Here is a 21,041-nt window from a genome sequence, read left to right as displayed (position 1 = left end):
TTATATATGCATAAAAAAAAACATTTCAATCAGATGGTATATACGTAAAATATTTAAACCACATATATATTATACTATATACCCAAAACATTTAAAAATGATATAATTACTCACAGTACTGGAGATGCTCACGCCTGCCCCTCTACAGGATCACCTCCAGGCTCAACTCGAGTGCCTTGGTCCAAAGTTTCCTCCGGTGGCCAGAAAACACTGTTGAAGCATCGGTCGAACTTCCCATTGTCGGATCTTTTAACCGGTGAGGAATCTCGCCGGCCGCCACGGAGATCTGGGTGCGTCTAGCCACTTCTTGCCTTGAAATTTCACGATTGAGCTCGCCTTCAAGTGATCTTTCTAGTTGGCTGGTGCGTGTAAGTGGTGGTTGGCCAGAAATGGGCAAAACGATGGTGATCCACTTCGATGGTAAATGGGTTGAAACGGCCCAGTTCGGATCCACGGGTCTGAGGACAGAATTTCTCAGGTTTTGGGGAAGAAATGGGTATTTTGGGCTTTGTTTCCTGTTTGACACGCTTACCTAGGCTTATATAAAGCCTTGGATCACTAACAGACAAAAACTGGGGACTAGCTTGGACACTGATTTAAAACTTATGCTTAAAACTTCTCAGAACCATAACTTTTTATTCTTAATTCAGAATTTGGTGTGCCACCAGTCTATGAACTCATATCGACGATATCTACACAATGGTACCTTAGTCAAACCAAAAATATTGGCTATTGAAAAAGTCAACTTGAATCCATATATTGTTCACTTGGTCAAACTTGGTCAAACTTAGTCAATTTGGTCAAACTTGTTTTATCATGTATATTTTTTGGTACGGGGTGTTACATATATGCAATAAACATTATAGAAAAGATCCAAAGTCTAAATGATAAATTACAAATAACTCCATGGAAAGGTTACAATGAACTTCTTTTTTCTATTTAATTTTCTTCAAAGAAAAAAAAAATTTCTAGACAGGATTTTCATTGTATAAATAAGTGATGGACTCCTTACCTACCAAAACTCTAGAGTCCAGCAATGTACTATTTACCATACCGCAACCAACTTTTCTATGTACATATGTTTTGATCGGTTTCATGTTGGTAGAGGATTGTATAGTTTGGGTTGGTTCGATTTTAATCTAAATTTCCAATTGAACCGATCAATTTGTTATATCTTGTATCGTAATCCAACCGAACCATTGTTAAAAAGGAAATCTATCTTAAATCAAATAGAACTGGTTTGTCAATTCGGTTTTATGCTGTTCGATTTGGGCTTCTACTTGGCTATACTATTTTGGGCCTGTTTTTGAACCAAATTCATCTAATTTTTCAAAGTTTTTAGGATTGGCTTTTGATTCTTCTGAAACGGGCATTATCATTTTAACATTTTTGGACCTAATAACTATTATACTTTAGCAAAAGCAAAAAAATGAAAAAAAAAATTAACAAATTAACAAATTAACTAAACAAACATATTTTTAAAAATTACATGTCTCTACTAGCATCTCTTTCTACTACCTAGTATAATAAATTACCAGTAGTCAAATACAAGCATTCACCTAAATTACAGGCTTACAGAACAGATCCAAAGTTATAAATATTGATACTAATAATACAAATATCAATTCATCAACATACGTCAAAGAAAAAATATGTCTAAAATGAAAATTGAAAATAACTAATAACAGTTCAAAAAATTGCCTCTAAGCTTCAATTCTCCTACTACCAATGCCTCCAAATCCAAAAGCTTTCTACTCTTCAAAGTTTAAACTTCAAACTGCAAGCATTGCTACAATCACAAAGCATGGAGAACCAAAATAAATTAATCTAATAATGTGATGATTAGTACGAAATAAAAAATAAAACAAAAAGAGTTACCTTCGATAGCTGCAAAAGCTTTCAAGGCCCTCCACTCCACAACACACAAGCACAGTCAATCCTTTTTGTTGTTGTTGTCAGCGGTTGCTGCTGCTATTTGACTTTGGCATAACTCTTTGAGTGATACCAAAGAGAAGCAAATATTATAAAAGCATTCAAAAATAATATAATTTGCATATAATAAAAAAATAATCTCAATTGCATATTACATTACCAGCATCTATACTTTCATAATACTTTATCTCTTCTAAAATGAATCTGTCTAAACTTGGAGAAGGATGAAGCCAATTTTGACAACATATCAAAGCCTCCACTATTTTAGTAGTCAAAGAACTCCTAAAAGGATAAAGTATTCTGCCTCCACTGCTAAAGGCACTCTCAGAAGCCATAGACATCCTTTGAAATCTTCTCTAACACAAAGTATTTCTCTCTATTGATCCTCCACCAATTTAAAATATCAAAATTCTTAATTAGACCAAGTTTAGAAGAGTCTGCCAAATATTTGTCCACATCATTTTTTACCTTTTTACATTTGATTTTTTCTCTTTTCTTCAACTAGGTAATCTAAACTTAGTCAGCATAATTGACTTGTCCTAATCCACTACTATTACTATCCCAACTAGTTCTAGAAGACTCATCACTAGTGGAAAATTGACAACTATTATTTGAACTCATTTCTTTTTCATTATACTAATTATACAGCCTTATTAAAGCCATCTTCAAACCATTAGTCAATTCAATAACGTTACTTTCATTATTGTCATAAAGCATCTCATAACTAAATGACATATAATCCAACTTATATATAGGATCAAGCACTGCTGCATTCAAAAGTATTTTATTAACATTCCCTAGGGAACCCCAATACTTATTATATACTTTTCACTCATTTTCCTTGCCATAATACACAAACCATCATCTAGGAATGTTAACGGGGCGAGACGAGATCGGTTTTTAAAATCTCATCCTCGTCTTCGTGGGAAATTTTTCATCCCATCCCCAGTGTTTTTCCCATTTCTCTAGAGTTAGGACGGCGACTGGGATTTTCCAATTGGGGATGGGGTGGGGCAGTTTTGCCCGTTTGTTTTATTTTTTATAATTGATATAATTTTCTTTTTTTGAAAAATTTATATAAAAAAATTTTCTTTTACGAATAAAATGTAAATAAAGTGGATTAAAATGCAATAAAAATATAATAAAATACATCAAGCTCCAAATTTACAATTATAATAAAATGCATCTTTAAAAAATACAATAGTCCAAATACATAAAATATAAATAAAAAAAGTAAATATATAAGGGTCGGGTTCTTTATTTCCCGATCTCGGCCCAATCCTGATTCGGACCTTAAGGATTTATCCCGTGATCTCGATTTTTTAGAGAAAAACCACCCCGTTAGGGGTGGTGCACCGCCATTTTCAGGGTGTGCAGGGCAAATTGCCATCCCTACCATCATCTTCACTGCCACATAGGTCATCCAATTGTTTTTGTATTGAAGAAACTTGATGGAAGTATATATTAGAGGTAACATGCATAAAAGCACTAAATTTAAGAGTTACCTCATAAAAGCTCTTAAGAAATTTGACAAACACTTTGGCATGATCTCAATGCCTAACTACAGGAAGTCTGACTTTTTCCTACCAGTATTATTCTCTCCAAAATAGAAAGCATAATATCCATCTTCCTTTTTCATTCTCTCAAAAGCTTTTTGAAATTTCAGAGCCAACTTTAAAATTAAGTATGTGGAGTTCCATCTAGTTGGAACATCCAAGTATAATTAATAAAAGTCCCTTACAATGGTTCTTCTAGATGGAGGATCGAACTTAGAAAATGCAACACTACAAAAGTATCTAAACCCATGGCCTTCTACGAAACTGAAAAGCAACTCATCCAATATTATTATTTTGGCACATGCCATCCTACATGCCTCTTTGTTGAAAACTGTAGCTATTAGATTATTACCACGACCATCAGGTTTCTATAAAAACTTAAAGTCTTTTGCTTCTTTTCATCTATATTATAAGGGAATTTCTGACATTGCTTTAAATTGTTCCTTAGGGTACTAGTTCTACATTTCTTAGAAACACATGCATAATCTTTATGGTTGTATATGCATTCACATCTAGAGTCATTAGAATCACCATATTTTATTTTCACAAAGTGATCTTATACATCACTTGCTAGCCTCAAAGTTTTTTTTTTTTTTTTTTTTGCCCCCCTTTAATGGAGGTGGTAGAGATAGCATTGATTTGGGATCAAAAGGCATAGGCATAGATGGTTTTGACACTGGTGGTGATGATTTGCTTTAGCCCATTGGGGTTTGAGAAGGAGTATTAACTGATGATGGGAAATCAAAGTCCATATTAGGCAGAATCAGGATCCATATTCAGCACATCTATGACACTGCTTATAAAATAGGGTAAAAAAAAAAAAAAAGGACAACTATTACACAACAGCTCAATTCCATAAATTGCACAATCTCAATCAAATCAATTTACATTCAATTGTAATTTCAAACAAATATACAACAATTCAATTCCATATAATTAAGTATATTGCAAACATGCAAATAACTATAAATAATTCCAATGTACGTTTTAAAATAAAAACAATGCAAAAAATTCATAGTCACAAAGACTTTGAAATGTAAGTTACTTTTAAAATTATAATTTCAAAAATTCATAGTTACATAGACTCTGAAATGCAAGCAATCTCATGATTTAAATTCAAAATTTCATAAAAATAGAGTTACAAAGACAACTCGCATTTTTACAATTTCGAAAATTCAGAATCACACAGACTCTGAAATGCAAGCAAACTCATATTTTAAAATTACACTTTCATAAATTCAAAGTTACAAAGGCAACTAACATTTTAAATTCACAATTTCTAAAATTTAGAATCACAGAGGGTTTATTTGCAACTTTGTAAGCAACCAAACAACTCACATTTTATCAATTCAATTTTCGATGGCAAATGGCAATTATAGTATAACATTGAAATTCTACTATTGATAAAACAACGTACCAATCACTTTGAAAAAAAAATACAATGTCAAAGAATTCCTATAAATAAATTAACAATTTCCACAAAGAAACAAACATTAATAAGTAAGCAATTCCCATAACTAAACAAAATACAGAGTTACAAAGAAACAAATAAATTTAAAGTCCATAACTAAGCAATTCCTTCCTAGTTTCCCACAAAGAAACACACAAATAAACAATTGCCATTGACCATAATTAAACAAAAATTAGAGTTAAAAAGAAACAAAGTCAAATTCAAAATCACAACCATAGAGACTCTGAATTCTAAAATTCAAGCAAGTTCACATCACATTACATTTTATCCAGTGTGAGTATGAGAGAAGTAGAGAACAACTTACCTTATCATAGCCAGTGAAGCAAATGTCGCCGACACCAGCGAAAAGTCGCCGATACTGTCTGTTGTCGACCACCTCGAACACCGAAAAGGGAGGGGGGGAAAGGGGGAAAGAGTTTCTGTCATGGGTGTCACTGGAATGTCACCGGATTCGATGGGTTTCACCTGGAAACACAGGAGTTGGTTGGGATATCATTTTTTAGATGGATATGGTGGAAAATCTGGTGGAGAAGTCGGCGAGAAGTCGTCGGGTTTCGGTGGATTTTTTGGGGAGATGTCAGCGGCTGTGATTCTGAGATCTGATATGTTATGAATTTGTTTCTCTGGTTGGGTTGGTTACGATCTGGTAGAGAAGAGAGGGAGGAAGAAGACGAAGGGAAGAGAGAAAGAAGAAGAAAGGATAAGAAAGAAATCTTTCTTCCACGTGGGGGGGAAGGAAAGAGAAAGAAAAAATAAAATAAAATAAAATATGATAATATTTTATAATAAAATGATATAAAATATAATAGAATAATATTTTATAATAAAATAATATAAAATAATAATATGATAATATTATATTATATAAAGGATAATACATGATTTTTTTTATATGTAGTATTTTAATACCCATCTCTTTATTTTTTTTATTTTTTTTATTTTAGTGTTTAATTTAATTTTTTTTAATAAATTTGATTTTATCTATTTAAAAATAAATAAATAATATTGTTAGTTTTTTTGTTATATAATATATAAGAGTATAGTATATATGCTTAATTGGATGAGTATTTTATTATATTTTATTATTATTGTATTCTAATTATTGAATTTTTATATTATCTTATTATAATAATTATTTTATATCTCAAAATTTGTATTCTAAATTAAAAATTTACAGTTTCCGTAACCTTATCGATATCGATATTTCCATCGATATTTCTGTAAATTCATACCTTCAATATTTTCATCGACATCTATATTTTCTTCACTGATTATAGCATCACTTGAGCACAGTGGCACACACAACCATAGGCCAGCTCTGGTTTCCTTCCTTCTTGGCTTGAAGCCTTAAACTTGAACTGTCAAGTTTCTTAAAAATTAAAATCTTAAAAGTCAATAAATAATTAAGATTTGAGATCATCAAAGAAAAATAGAATTTTGAAATAGTGAATTTTTAGAAATTAAACCCTTAAAGAAAAAAAAATTATATATAGGAGCAAATGGAAATTTGAAAATTATCTGAGAATGAAACTGATGGTTGGTGACTAGATGATGGTAATCGAGACTATTGATGGTCTCACAACCACCTCAAATAGATAGAGCTACGGTTTGGGTCCAATCGATAGAGTTAGGTTTGGTTGAGAATGGATTTAGATTGGAGAGTGAGAGTCAAAAGAGCGAGAGATAGAGATAGAGACAGAGGGAGTGAAAGATTGTAGAAGGGAATGGAGATCGAGAGGGTGAGACGGTGAGAGACTGAGAATGAGAGAATGAAAGAAAGAGATGAAGAAGATTATCATAGGAATAGGAGAGATGGCGGAGGCGATGCTCATCTGTGTGGGTGGTATGGTGGCTGGTGAGTGGTGACAGAGAAGACGAGTGAGAGGAGAAGGAGAAAAGATGAGATCAAGGCTTAGAGAGAAAAGAAGTGTTTTGACATATATATATATATATATATATATATTAAATCAAATATACATATACTATATATACAAAAATGTAATTATATATATTATACTAGTATTAATTCCTTGCGATGTACGGATTGGATAACTACAATAGATGAGTTTAATAATTAATTATATTCAAATCGAATCAAATTAATTAACTAAATAATTTTTATTATAACAAAAATTAAAATTAAAGAGGAAATATTGTTCATTAGTTATATATCGATTGATTGAGAGTTAAATATTACTTGCTCCATTACCTATTTATAACTGAAAACCTTCAACCTAATATAAATTTTTTTTAATTCCTAAAATGAGGCCATCATTTCAAATTAAAGTGTTTTTCTTTATTATTTGAATTAACTTTAAAATTGACCATGTATAGTCACTATTCATTTTTTAAGAAGATTAAATAAGAAGATTAATTTCATTATTGAAATCTATATATTATAATATTGAATCATCATAATTAATTTCAATTATATTATGATATTGAAATATACATATTATGATATTGCAATTAATTAATTTATCTATATTAAATCCTCATAATATAATGTAATTATATTTATTATATTTATTATTATTATTTACCATATAACCTTGTGAGGTAATTTATTTATGGTTAGATATATTTTATTAATATCAAATAAAAAGATTAATTTTATTATTGAAATCAATATATTATGATATTGAAATTTCATTTATTGCACATCTATATATGTATATGTATTAATATATGAAATCTAATTATTAATTACCATATACAAAAAAAATTTATTTTACAATAAAATAAATATATTAAACTAGCAAAGATATTAATAAAGAGATTATAAATCTATTTTAATTTTTTTATTCTGACTATCTTTTTTTTTATTCCTTGCAAATAATTAATTTCTTTATATTAAATCATTATAATATAATTTAATTACCTTTATTTCTATGATTATTATTATTATAATTATTATTTATTTTTAATTACCTTTATTTCTATTATTATTATTATTACTTTTTACATTGTTATAATAATAACTTTGTAAGGTTATTATTATTATAATTTCTATTATTATAATTATAATTATTATTATAATTTTATTATTGCTACTAATTTTTAATTTGTTATCAAAGCATGCGACTTTTCAAAGTCTTCGGACACTAAATTTGATTGTCTATTGCATCTTGTTAGCATTGTTCTGATTGATAAGATCGATCTATCCGGTCATATTTGAAAATCTATATAAAAGTTTTATTGATAATAAGTAGTTTTGGATCTTCTTCTTTTTTTCTTTCTTTCTTTTTTTTTTTTTTCCAATGTATACAAAACAATATTTAATATGTAGAGGAAGGATTATATATATTAGGCCTCCCGAAAATGTTAAAGTTTTGAGTTGTAATTCTGATTTTCTGTAAATTTTGTTTATGAGATAAATTGATATTTATCCTTAAATAAATTAATTAAAATTTAAATAGTTTTAGGGTTAAATAAATAGGTCAACATTTTCCTTATTAGTAGTTAATTTTTTTTTATATTTTCAGAAAATTATATATTCTAAAAAGGAAGAAAAATAAAAAGAAGAATACTATGTTATATATACATATAAGTAATGGTAAACAATATATACATATATTGTTATATACATATATTCTAAAAAAGAAGGAATAGTGAACAATATATCCTTAAATAAATTAATTAAAATTTAAATAGTTTTAGGGTTAATTAAATAGATCAAAATTTTCCTTATTTTAGTTAGTTTCCTTATTTTAGTTTTTATTTTTTATATTTTCAGAAAAATATATATTTTAAAAAGGAAGGAAAACCAAAAAAAAGAATACTATGTTATATATACATATAAGCAATGGTGAACAATATATACATATATTGGTATATACACATATTCCAAAAATTTGTTTTTAAAGATTAATTATGCCATATATTCTCTCTCTCTCTCTCTCTCTCTCTCTCTCTATATATATATATATATATATATATGTTTTTAATGTGGTGGTTTTATAAATATTTACATGATCTCGCTGAGAATGCATGACCATGACAAAAAAAGTTTTAATGAGAAGTTGCTTCCTAGAAAATTGTATAATTAGAATGAAAACTTTTGTGATTTAGACCGATACAATAATGCGATAATTTTAAAGACGTATTTAATACACTTTATGGCTAATTAAAATATAGTAGAGGCTAATTTATTCTAAAAAAATGTTTTTTTTTTTGTCTCCTTTATATTAATGGATTTTTTTTTTCTGTCGATCAGAATGTCTATTATGACTTTTTTTATTTTATTTTTTGGGTGAAAAAGAATGTTTATTGTTATATACTATATACATGTCTATTATATGAATGCACCTGAAAGAAAAAAAGAAGAAAAAAAGAAGAAGAAAGCATGATTGCTAAATATATGTTGTCATATTATTTTTTGTATTGCTTATTTACCTCTATAGATTCTACCAACTCTTCGATGGCTTTCATAATAGCTTTTCCACTTTCTAAGTGATTAGATACAGAATAAGCAGATGAAGAAGATATTTGACTTATTCTTTGAGAGCTGCAATCACCTCCACCCATCAATCTTCAAAATAAAACAATTGTTAAATTAAATTGAAACATTTTTGCCCAAAAAAAAAAAAAAAAGACCTACTTATTTTGAAATTCAATAACTTCCTTGATAGGGGGAATGCACCATCAACTTTGAAATATAACATGTATTGAATATTCCAATCTCTCCTGCAATAAAGTAGTTTTTAATTTAATTAAACATTTGTATTGAAAAAAAATGTTTAAATTAGTATCTATGTGTATTAAAAAAATTGAAGATATAACCTCTGAATATTAGCACGGAAAAATTGAAGTATTATAATTATAGATTCTGTTTTTTCTAAATTTAAATAACCATTGATATCATCTACAAAATCACCCCACAAAGTACATAGAAGCTTGGTATTTCTGTAAAATAAACACACAAAATCATACAATATTACATGCAAATAAGATTATAATTTAAATGGTACTCAAATGATAAATGAAACTACTCTAGATCCTGAAGCATAATATCAATGAACTTGTTTGTCTTTCCTCCATCTTCTAGGCTTTTAAAATTGCCTTTTTCAACAACTTTTCCAATAATATCTTCAAAAACAAAATAGAAAAGTTATAAAAAAAAAGGTTAAAAATTATTTTTAAGCATTAATCATTGCACAATTATAAATTTTTTACTTACCAAAGAGTTCTTTTTCATTGGTTTCAGTTGCACTCAAAATTTCAGTAAACAATTTGAAAACAAAATTTTACATTCGAAAACTTTCATCAAAAGCGTCAACAACATTAATCTTCAACATAAAGTTTAGTTTGTATTTGTGTCTTGTGGTATTAAATTTGATATTGGTGAATCCAACTATAAAATTTTGTATTAAATACATTGACTTTTATAAATCAGTGAACTGAAACGACGAACCAATTAATGCTTTATTGTAGTATGAATTCTTTCACCCTATAAATATTTGTTAAAATGTTTAAACCTTAAACAAAAGTATGGATACATAATATTATTATATTGTTATATATAATATTATATTGTATAATCTATATAATAATAATAAGTACAATTATAATAATATTAAATTTTATATAGTATATTATATACACATGCACGATATTGTATATATTATATATAATAATAAGTTTAATTATAATAATAATAATAATATATATTATATAGTATATTATATACATGCACGATACTATATATAATATTATATTTTATAATATAAACACATAATAATAATATAAATAACATGTAATCTAAATAAAAAAAAATTAAAAAAAAACGTGTTCATCCATTAACATCATTTCAATGCTACTAATTTCTGATTTGTCATCAAAACATGAGATATTCCAAAGTCTTAGGGCACAAACTTTAAATGTCCCCTGTGTTTTGTTAGCATTGATGTGGTTGATAAAATCAATATGTTTGGACATAGTCTTTCAAAAAAAAAAAAAATTTTGTTGATGATAAATATATTTGGATCTTTTTTTTTTTCAATGTATATTATAAACGTTGTTAAGACTAAAAATTTGATATCTATATATAATACTCTCCAATCATGAAATTTAAATTCAAATATTAGATGTTAAAGTATAAATTAGTAGACCTTATGAAAATATATATTATGCCATAATTAGAATTGATATTCTCTAAATCTTTAATTATATATATGCTGTACATGCACGGGCTGTCTTTAATTATGGTGATACAAACCCATAAATTTATATTTGGTAAATAATATCAAATCAAATATTTTATTCATTTTAAAAATATTATATATATATATATATATATTTGGTTATATTCATAAAAAATAAGATAATGAATGATAAATAATAAATAATAATAAATAAAATAAAAATATTTTAAAATTATTATCATATGTTATTAAATTATATCAAAATTTAGTTTTATATATATTTAGTTGTGTCCATGAAAGGTATGATAATGAATAATAATTAATAATTAATAAATAATAATAAAAATAAATGAAATAAAATAAAAAATATGTTTTTGAAAGGAATTTGGAAGAATGGTGTGTTGACACGTGGTGCATACGATTCTTAATCATGGAAAATATTATTTCGTTGGTAAATTGATATTTATCCTTAAGTAAAATAATTGAAATTTAAATAGTTTTAGGGTTAATTAAATAGGTCAATACTTTCCTTATTAGTAGTTAATTTCCTTTATTTTGTTTTTTTTTTTTTTATATATTTTTAGAAAATTTTCTATTCTAAATTTATGGTAAATGATATTTGGTAAATAATGCAAAGGAATATATACATAATATTTGGTAAATAAATCAAAGGAATATTTCTACTAATAATTGGTAAATAATATATGAATATTAAATAATAGCACATTTAATATTAGTCATTTTTCACTTCTTTCTACTAATATTTGGTAAATAATCATACCATACATGCACAAGCTATCTTTAATTACGGTGACACAAACCCATAAATATATATTTGATAAATAATATCAAATCAAATATTTTATTCATTTTGAAATATATATATATATATATATATATGTTTGGTTATATCCATAAAAACATAAAATAATAAATGATAAATAATAAATAATAATAAATAAAATAAAAATATTTGAAAATTATCATCATATATAATTAAATTTTATCAAAATTTAATTTTATATATATTTAGTTGTATCCATAAAAGATAAGATAATGAATAATAAGAAATAAATAATAAATAAGAATAAATAAATAAAATTAAAAAAATATGTTTTTGGAGGGAATTTGGAAGAATGATGTGCTGATACGTGATGCATACGATTGTTAATCATGGAAAGATATTATTTCGTTAGTAAATTGATATTTATTCTTAAGTAAAATAATTAAATTAAATAGTTTTAGGGTTAATTAAATAGGTTAACACTTTTGTTATTAGTAGTTAATTTCCTTGATCTTGTTTTTATTTTTATTTTTTATGTTTTTAGAAAATTTTATATTCTAATAGAGAACAAAAATAAAAAGAAGAAAGAAATTATTATTATTATTATTATTTTTACTTATGTAAAAAAAAAGGATTTTATATTATAAGTAAAATCAAATATATAAATATCTTTGACTATATAAATAAAAAAATATAATATGTGATAAAATATTGTTTTTATATTAGGCCATATAAATCTTACTACTATGGCCATATAATATTTATGGCCAATATAATATTATATAACAGTTAGAATTCAGCCATATATATTGTACTAAGTTTTTTTTTAGGCCATAAAGTAATTATATTTGTGAAATAATAAGATTATGATTCAAAAGATAGAAGATAAAATTCCATAAAAGATAAAATTTCTTTGTGAAATAAAAGATAAAATTGCTTTGTGAAATAATATATTATTTCAAATTATACTAATCACTTCCGTGTATTATTTTTACTTATGTAAAAAAAAAAAAAAATAGATTTTGGTTTTTTTTTGGTTTTGAACCTGTACAAATGATTTTACAACAGCTAAGATTAATTTTATTAGCTTATGTATTATTTTAATTTATAATTGGTATAATTGGTTTTACAAAAGTATAATTTTTGTTTTATTTTGCTAAGAAAAATCCAGGTCATTTACCATATATGCAGAAAATTAAATAAGTTCATAATTGCTAAAAAATTAATTCCATTAGTGAGGCTATAAATTATATTAATGTAGAGAATAATTATATTAACGAACCACAAAAAAAAATATTGTAATTTATACTAACTAAAATAAAAACATTATATTATTTTGATCCCAATAGGAAAAAGCATAATAAGAAAGGAAAAAAAATATAATATATAGGATAGACGCTTAATCTTCTTAAGTTGTTTTTTGTTTAATGAAGTTGTGTCAAAATCAGGAAATTCCGGCACCACTTGATTGCTAGAACAATCGTTTTGCTTTTTCTTGCATGCCCTCAGTCTAAATAATCTCCTGTGTCTTTTTATTTTTTTCTTTTTCTTATCCATAATCTTGAAAAAATTGATAGATAAATGTGAATCAATAAGCAAGGATTCTTCTTCAGAAGTATCTTATTTATTTATTTTTTTTTTATAGTTTTTACATCATATTTTGATTTAGAATCATCAATTTCTTCCAAAAATCGATAGCATGGTTTACGTATATGCTTATGATTAACATGATCATGCTTAGGATCCATAAAAAATAAAAAATAAAATTTAAAATTTAAAATTAAAGAACAAAAAAAAAGAAAAAACTTAAATCCTAAAACAGAAATATGAGAGCAATAAAAACTAACAAAATATTGAATACTGAAATTATAAAATACCAAAAAGTATCACTTACTAATTTATACTCAAATATGTATAACTTATTTGGTAAATAAAATATAGATAAAATATTAAACAATAATATATGCAAAGGAATATTGTCTAAATCTCTAATTATATTGTTCAATAGTTGGTAAATAATATTTGGTAAATATGTACGGGCCTTCTTTCTACTAATATTTGGTAAATAATGCAAAGGAATATGTATGCATGGGCCTTCTTTCTACTAATATTTGGTAAAATATATTTAAAATATATGGTGACACAAACCCATAAATATATATTTGATAAATAGTATCAAATCAAATATTTTATTTATTTTAAAATTATTATATATATATATATTTATTTGGTTATATCTATAAAAAATAAGATTATGAATAATAAATAATAAATAATATAATTTTTTTTTAAAATTATTACCATATATAATTAAATTATATCAAATTTTAATTTTGTATATATATTTGTTTATATCCATAAAAAATAAAATACTTAATAATAATAATATAAATAAATAAAATTTTAAAAAAATATTTTTGAAAAGAATTTTGAAAAAAAATATGCTAATACGTGGTGTAAATGATTTTTTTTTTTTATATATTATATAAATTATATACGGTTCGATTTAGACAGTTTGGCTATATTGTAAAATTTAAATTGAAAACCAAATCAAACTGTCATATTCTTCAAGGTAAAGGAACCGAATCAACCAACCAAACTCAATCAATCCAAAACATAACAGTTAGTTTGATCGGTTTAAATGATTTGGTTCGATTTTATGGTTATTTGCCCACCACTGCATGTTGGAGTCGGAAAGCAAGTTTTCTCTACCTATATATATATATATATATATATATATATATATACATATATTTTTTTTTATAATTTTTTTTGGGGAATATTTACCTAGTGATTTTTTTTTTTTGGTAAATAAACATTTACCTGGAGATAACTTATATGTGTACGGCCTGATTCTTATAGAGCAAACCCATTACTCATTTCTTTTGGGCTTGTAGTTCTGACGTTCTCGTTCGTCTACATTCCCTTATTCCATCAACTAATTTCCTCCTCAATACCCTCCAATCGATACCCTTCGTATTTGGTATGTTATCTTTGTTTACTTTTTCGTAAAGATTGTGGTTCTTTGGGCTTTTTTTTTTTTTTTCAATAAGAGATGATTTTGCAAAGTTGTGATGCTTTCGGTGCAGAGAGCGATCGTAGCGTAAGTTTCTCCATGGCTAGAAAAAGCTCATTCAAGCTCCAACATCCTCTGGGTTTGTTCTTTTTTCTTTTTCTGTTATTTTTTTTATTTTTTTTATTTTTTTATAATTTTTATTCATAAAGATTGAATTTTTATTCGATTTCTCCATGGCTATAGGTTTTTTAAATTTATTCGATTTCTATTCAATTTAGTTGGGTTACGAAAAAGTTGGCATTAGTTGTATTGGCTTTTCTGTTGGTATGTGTCGACATTAGGATGAACTAGTAAACCAAACTTCTTTCTTTTTAATTTTTGCCAAAGATTGCAATAATATGAAGTGACTGGGATTTTGATCCCGGAAATGCATTGAATTTTTTATTTATTTGAAATATATGCTTTTTCGGACTCCATTAGGAACAATGTAGATGGGTCTCTAAGTCTGTTCCCAACACTTTTTTTTTTTTTGGTCTGGCCAAGACTGTATCTGAGTTCCTGACACTAGTGAGACAGAAACCTTTAGTGGTGTTTGTCACGTTTACACTTGTTTTCTGAGTTTAACTTGAAGTTGGCACAATATTATGCCACCCGAGCACAAAATCATGTGACCTGTTTTACTTGGTATAAAATTGATTCGTTGGTTTTGAGGAGGGGACCAAATTTTTTATCAATCTATCTTGCTCTCTACCCAATTATACATGTATAATGCAATTTCATCTGGATGCACATGAAGCCATTGTTGTTATCTTTTATTTGTCTACTCTTTTTTCCAACTTTCATATTTCTTGTCTATGTTTTTTTCTAATATTTTTTAGCGTCATACATTTTAGAAAAGAGGAAGCAAGAAGCTGCTCGCATTACAGAAAAATTTCCAGATAAAGTACCTGTAAGATTTTGCTCTTAGTTAAATTTGTTAGTTTCTTAGACGTGTGCTAGATTGGTTTAGATCCTAATTCGAGTATGCCATACAGGTAGTCTTGGAGAAGGATGAAAGAAGTGGCATTGCTGACATTGTCCAGAAGAAGTTAGTTGCATCTACAATTCTGTTACAATAAATTTCATCTCAATAACTACTAGCTGCAATGCTTCTTTTTTATCTTTTCAAATGCTTTTGATTTGAAATTTCATCTCTAGTTATTAATATCATCTATCTCAATCAGCAAAATACATAGTTAAATTTCCCACAGTGTCTTGGTTGAATGTATATGTAAATCACTTATATGTATATGTCATTTATTTTATTTAATCCAACTAACTACATCTCAATATGACTCTTTTTAAACACTTTTTCTTGTATTTCTGTTTTGATTTTTACCTCTTTCATCACATGTTTTAGTGTCCAGTCTTTGCAAAACCTCTTTCTTACTTGTGATTCCATATCTGGATTCAAGGTGGAAAATATATGTCCTAGAAATTCCTTATTGTAATGTTGTGATCAATGAACTCTTTTATTGAGATGTGAATATAATTGTTTGGAACTAGGTGTTTTGTGGTCTTAGCTTAACCAAACTACCACCATGCAGCGTTTTGTCATAGTGATGATTGGTGATGAAGATGGTGAGCTGGTTGTGAGGTGATTGATGGATTGCCATTTTGTGTGGAAACCAAGATGATGGAATTCCCTGGTAAGGACCTATGAAAGGAATACTAAGGTTGGTTTGGCCCACGCTGGATTTGGAATGTCCCAGGTATTGCGAAGCTTATTTGGGATATTTATGTTGGTGGTTTTGGGGATTTGCAGGCTGTGAGCTGTATATAAATTTAGGTTCGTTGGTGTTGTGTTTTCTGTTCTTTAATAGATATCAGTAGGACTAGGAGTACTAGGTTTTATATAGGATCTATTCTTTCAAATCAATGGAGAACAAGTTTGGAATACTTATTATTTTAAGAGACTATGATCTTGGGGTACTGTGATTCCTTGGAATGATCCTTCTATCTTCTAAAATCTTGCAAAATAAGTTTTTTTCCGTTTCTTTCAATTTCAACCAGATTTAAGATTGTTTAAAGCTGCATTAAAAACCTACTTTATAAACCCTAATTCCATGCACCTTGATATAGTCTCAAAAACACAAGAAATTAGCTAATTTCTTTCATTTAGCTCCTAAACAACTCCTGTACCATCCCAAATAAAGCAAATAAAACTTAAGCTGAATTTCTACTCTTTCGAATACTAATGAGCCAATCACTCATCAAATACCTTTACAAAATCCTAGATCAGATATGCCTTTGCTGACCTACGAGGTGAAGTTTGAGACTTTGTGGTGGTGAGGTTGTTTTTCAGCATTGATGCTGATCTTAAGTTATCATATTGATATGGAGGTATTACTCATTTTATGGGGGATTATTGGTTTTTAAGGATGTGAACATTTTGTTTATTTGGAAGTATTGATGCAATGCAAGGTCTTAAAATGAACTAAAATGAAGTTGTTCGATGATGATGAGGTCTATCCTAGCTTTTATTTTTCTTTAAAGTGGTTGCGTTATGACCAAATTCTCCTACAAAGACGTTTATACCTTTTTGCCTTTTGAGTATCCAAATTCTTATTATTTTTATGTCGTTAAACTTCATGTTCTTTTGTATTCTTATGTTCAACCGGCTTAATGAGATCCTCCTCCAAGTAGAAAAATCTTGTCAAGGGATTCAAACATAATTGTAATAATTTTTTTATTTTTTTGTTTGCAGATACCTTGTCAGTGCTGATATTACTGTTGGGCAGTTTGTACATATTATTCGGAATGGAATCAATGTTGGTCCAGAGAAGGCTATTTTTATCTTTGTCAATAATACTCTACCTTCCAATGGTAAATTGCCATCTATATTTTGTATATCAATGTTTTTTATTAGGGTAGGGTTATTGGTACGATTAGTCCCTGAACTATGCTCACATTTGCTTTTTGGTCCAAACCATTTTATTTTATTTTATTTTTGGCATCTTGATCCCTAAACTTCAGTTTTTGTTACATTATGGTCCCTGAAAGTATTTATAGCTAATTAGACAATCTTGAAAGACCTCTTCGTGTTGCATGAAGTGCATTGGACACCTCAAATTAGTTTAAAAAGGAAAAAAAAAGACTAAAAATAGTTTTAAGGACCAAAGTGTAACCAAAACTAAAGTTTAGGGATCAAAATGCCGAAAAAGCAAGAGTGCAAATTTAAACATATTTCATGAACTAATAGTGCAAATAACCCTTTTTATTATTAAGTTGTGTGTAACTTAATCTTCCATTGCCTACAGCTTCCTTGATGAAAATCGTTCATGAAGAAAATAAGGATGAAGATGGATTTCTTTACATGACTTACAGTGGAGAGAACACCTTCGGATCCTTCTAGGAGAGGAAATTTTTGCGTAGACAGAGCTTGGAAATTGTATATTCTGACAGCAATGTTCATTTTAGTTAATCCTCTCCTTCACTATCATTTTAGTATTATTGGGGGTAGATGGTGCTGGAAATATTTTTGGTTCGACATCTTGATTTAGTTTGTGAATGTTTAGAATTAATTAGTCAGTTATTCACGGTTTCTTTCGATATTTTTTGGTTGATTGTTAATTGGTCTATATATGTTAAATGTATAAGATTTTCGATTAAGTACTGCCATGATATAGATATCCTGTGTGATAAACAACATCATCCATGTCAGTTGGCACTTAGGTTTGAAAAAAAAAAAACATCCAAAAAAATGTCAGTACCATTTCAAATGAAGTTTTTAAAAATATTCAAGATCACTTTGTCTCTGCTGTCCTGTTATTATAAGGTTAGTAGCCAATTCCTGATTGCATATTTGGTGATTAGTTAAGCTGGTACAATATCGATTTTTACCAATTTTAGTTGTTTCAAAGGCAAGACCAGGAAGAGGGATGAACAGGGAGATGGATGGAAAATTAAAAAAATAAAAAGAAGCAATGTTGGGTGGAATGAAAATTGAGCATAAAATCCTTAAAAATACCAGTGTAGCTTCCAAACAGAGAGTTGGGTTTCGATCAAAATCTTGAAAAGCAGCAGTTGTTTGGTTACATTCAGAAATTGAGAAAATCTTGTGTTTTTTTCACTTGGAGGAGCTTCGTTTTTGGCATTGATTCTTGATCCATTTGAAGCCACTGGACGTACCAGTCTTGATCTTCTGTGCGCTTGCCATAGCAGCTGCTTTGGCTTTGTTTAATCCGCCTGCCTTCTTGTTGTTGTTGCTGTCTTTTTTGGTATCATTTGTGTTGTCATCTTCTTCCATGGCACCAATTCCTCCGGCACCCCACTGGTCGGCCCAGCTCGGTCCATCAGTTGCCATCCAGCCAAGATTCTCAGCGGTGAATCCAAATCACCTATTTCCATAGAAGTATACAATGCTATCTTAAAATGAGAAAAAAAATGTTTTTAATGCACAACCTTACCAGTTTAGGAAACAGAGCTTGAAATGGAAGAATGGAAGCAATAACTTTATTATATATGCAACTCATCAATGATATTCAGAAAGCATGCATTCAGGGTTTGTATGATACGTAAGAAGAACTGGATCTAGTCCTAAATATAGAAATCAAATGAGTTTATTGAAAGGTTTTTAAATTAAATCATACACCAAATCATCTTTTCACTTGAAACAGATAAAATAAAATAGATATATATCCAAACTAACATACAGCAGGATTTACATGTAGCTTCTTGAAAGATAAATTTCAACCCTGAAATAAGAAATTCATAGAAAGAGAGAGAGAGGGAGAGAGAGAGAGAGAGAGAGAGAGCACCTGTTGATGATTAAGGTGTACCTTGAAGGTGTAGATGCAAAACGGTATGCGTTCAAAGACCTTTAAAACTGAATAAAGAAAAGAACATTGGTTGGGCTGTCTTTTACCGCATTTTTAAACCTTTTTAAAGGAATTGCCAACTCACTGGTTTCCCTTTAGTGAAGCAAACTTATTTTTGGCAAATTTTTTTTTTTTCCCCCCCTTCATACTTTGTCGTTGGTATCTTTTCTAATTGATATCCTAATCATACAGCAACTTCTCTCCTTATCCAGGAAGCTGAAGATGCATCTTATCCTTAATTAGGCCCATCAACTTGGATATAAACATATTACCTTGCCTAACCATGAATTTGACAAAGATTAACTAATCTATCAATTTGCACCTAATGCTAAAATTAACCACATTTATTACTTGTTTGGAAGAGGATAATATAATAAAAGCATCTTTGACCAATATTAGGGTGGATTTGTGGCATCCTTCACATGTGAACAAAGCCTGTTAGGCCAACCAATAAAAACTTGCAATTGTGGATCAATAATTCCCACAGAATCCACTAGTGTATATATGTCTAATTTGGCTCAGCAAATCTCTTTGCTAAGTAAAGGACAAAGCCATATGCTGCTGCTTCTGTTTTGGCTAAATGTGGTTTCTTCAATCCCGGGCTAAAAAATTTGAAACAGCGAACAAGATATATTCCCCACATCTCTCCATCCAATCCGGTTAATATACACATTTGTAGCAACACAAATAATAAATTAATAATTTTGTAACTGCAGTTTTGGATGACTTTTAACCAAGACTGTCCATGTATGTGTTATTTCTTTGCTACTCTGTTGCAAGTGCGGGTCATATGTTTTTGCTCTTTCAGTGTTGGATGAGGAATCCTTGGTTGTATTTCTATATATCAGTTGACATTAGAACTGCATGCAATTTTCAGGATATGGTGAAGAGATGGTTAGAATCTTCATAGGATGGTGTGGGAGGAAATGGGAGTGGAGGTGACTTTCAGCTAGCTTGTTTACTTCAGGGATGAAAAAAAAAAAAACGCCAGCAGTCTAACGCATACTTAAAATGTTTGTTACAACTATATTAATTTGCTTTGTTATTATTGATTAGCATGTTCCTTTCACAATTCAACCAGAATTGATGATGAATTTCCAAAGCCCAAATCTTGTGTGCTAATTATATATCGGTTTCATTATGGTCCTAGGACATAAGAGCTCTCATACTAAACCATCCCTCTTTGCACTTCAAATCAAAAAATGGTATCGCATATTCGTATCAGATGTAGAAAACTAGGTGCTCCTAGTTATTGACATTGATTTTCAAAGTGTTGGACC

General features: G+C 28.2%; 1 protein-coding gene across 2 annotated transcripts; it reads left to right on the top strand.

Moving 5' to 3' along the window:
* The first annotated feature begins 14,711 nt into the window (after positions 1-14,711).
* On the top strand, positions 14,712-18,571 carry LOC107420881 (autophagy-related protein 8C-like). Of its 2 annotated transcripts, none has more exons than XM_048481535.2 (6): positions 14,712-14,869; positions 14,976-15,041; positions 15,796-15,851; positions 15,937-15,989; positions 17,649-17,767; positions 18,202-18,571. In XM_048481535.2, exons 2-6 carry the CDS (start codon positions 15,002-15,004, stop codon positions 18,294-18,296), a joined length of 363 nt encoding a protein of 120 aa, XP_048337492.2. In that variant the 5' UTR covers positions 14,712-14,869; positions 14,976-15,001; the 3' UTR covers positions 18,297-18,571. The 2 variants fall into 2 exon arrangements, with proteins under 2 accessions (XP_048337492.2, XP_048337487.2); XM_048481530.2 differs by having other exon boundaries at positions 14,750-14,869; positions 14,940-15,041.
* Positions 18,572-21,041: the final 2,470 nt, after the last annotated feature.

This window comes from Ziziphus jujuba, chromosome 1 (assembly GCF_031755915.1).
Source record: "Ziziphus jujuba cultivar Dongzao chromosome 1, ASM3175591v1".
In the NCBI taxonomy this organism is placed as follows: domain Eukaryota; kingdom Viridiplantae; phylum Streptophyta; class Magnoliopsida; order Rosales; family Rhamnaceae; genus Ziziphus; species Ziziphus jujuba.
The sequence above is the reverse complement of the archived record's forward strand: the minus strand, read 5'-3'. Positions and strand labels throughout refer to the sequence as shown.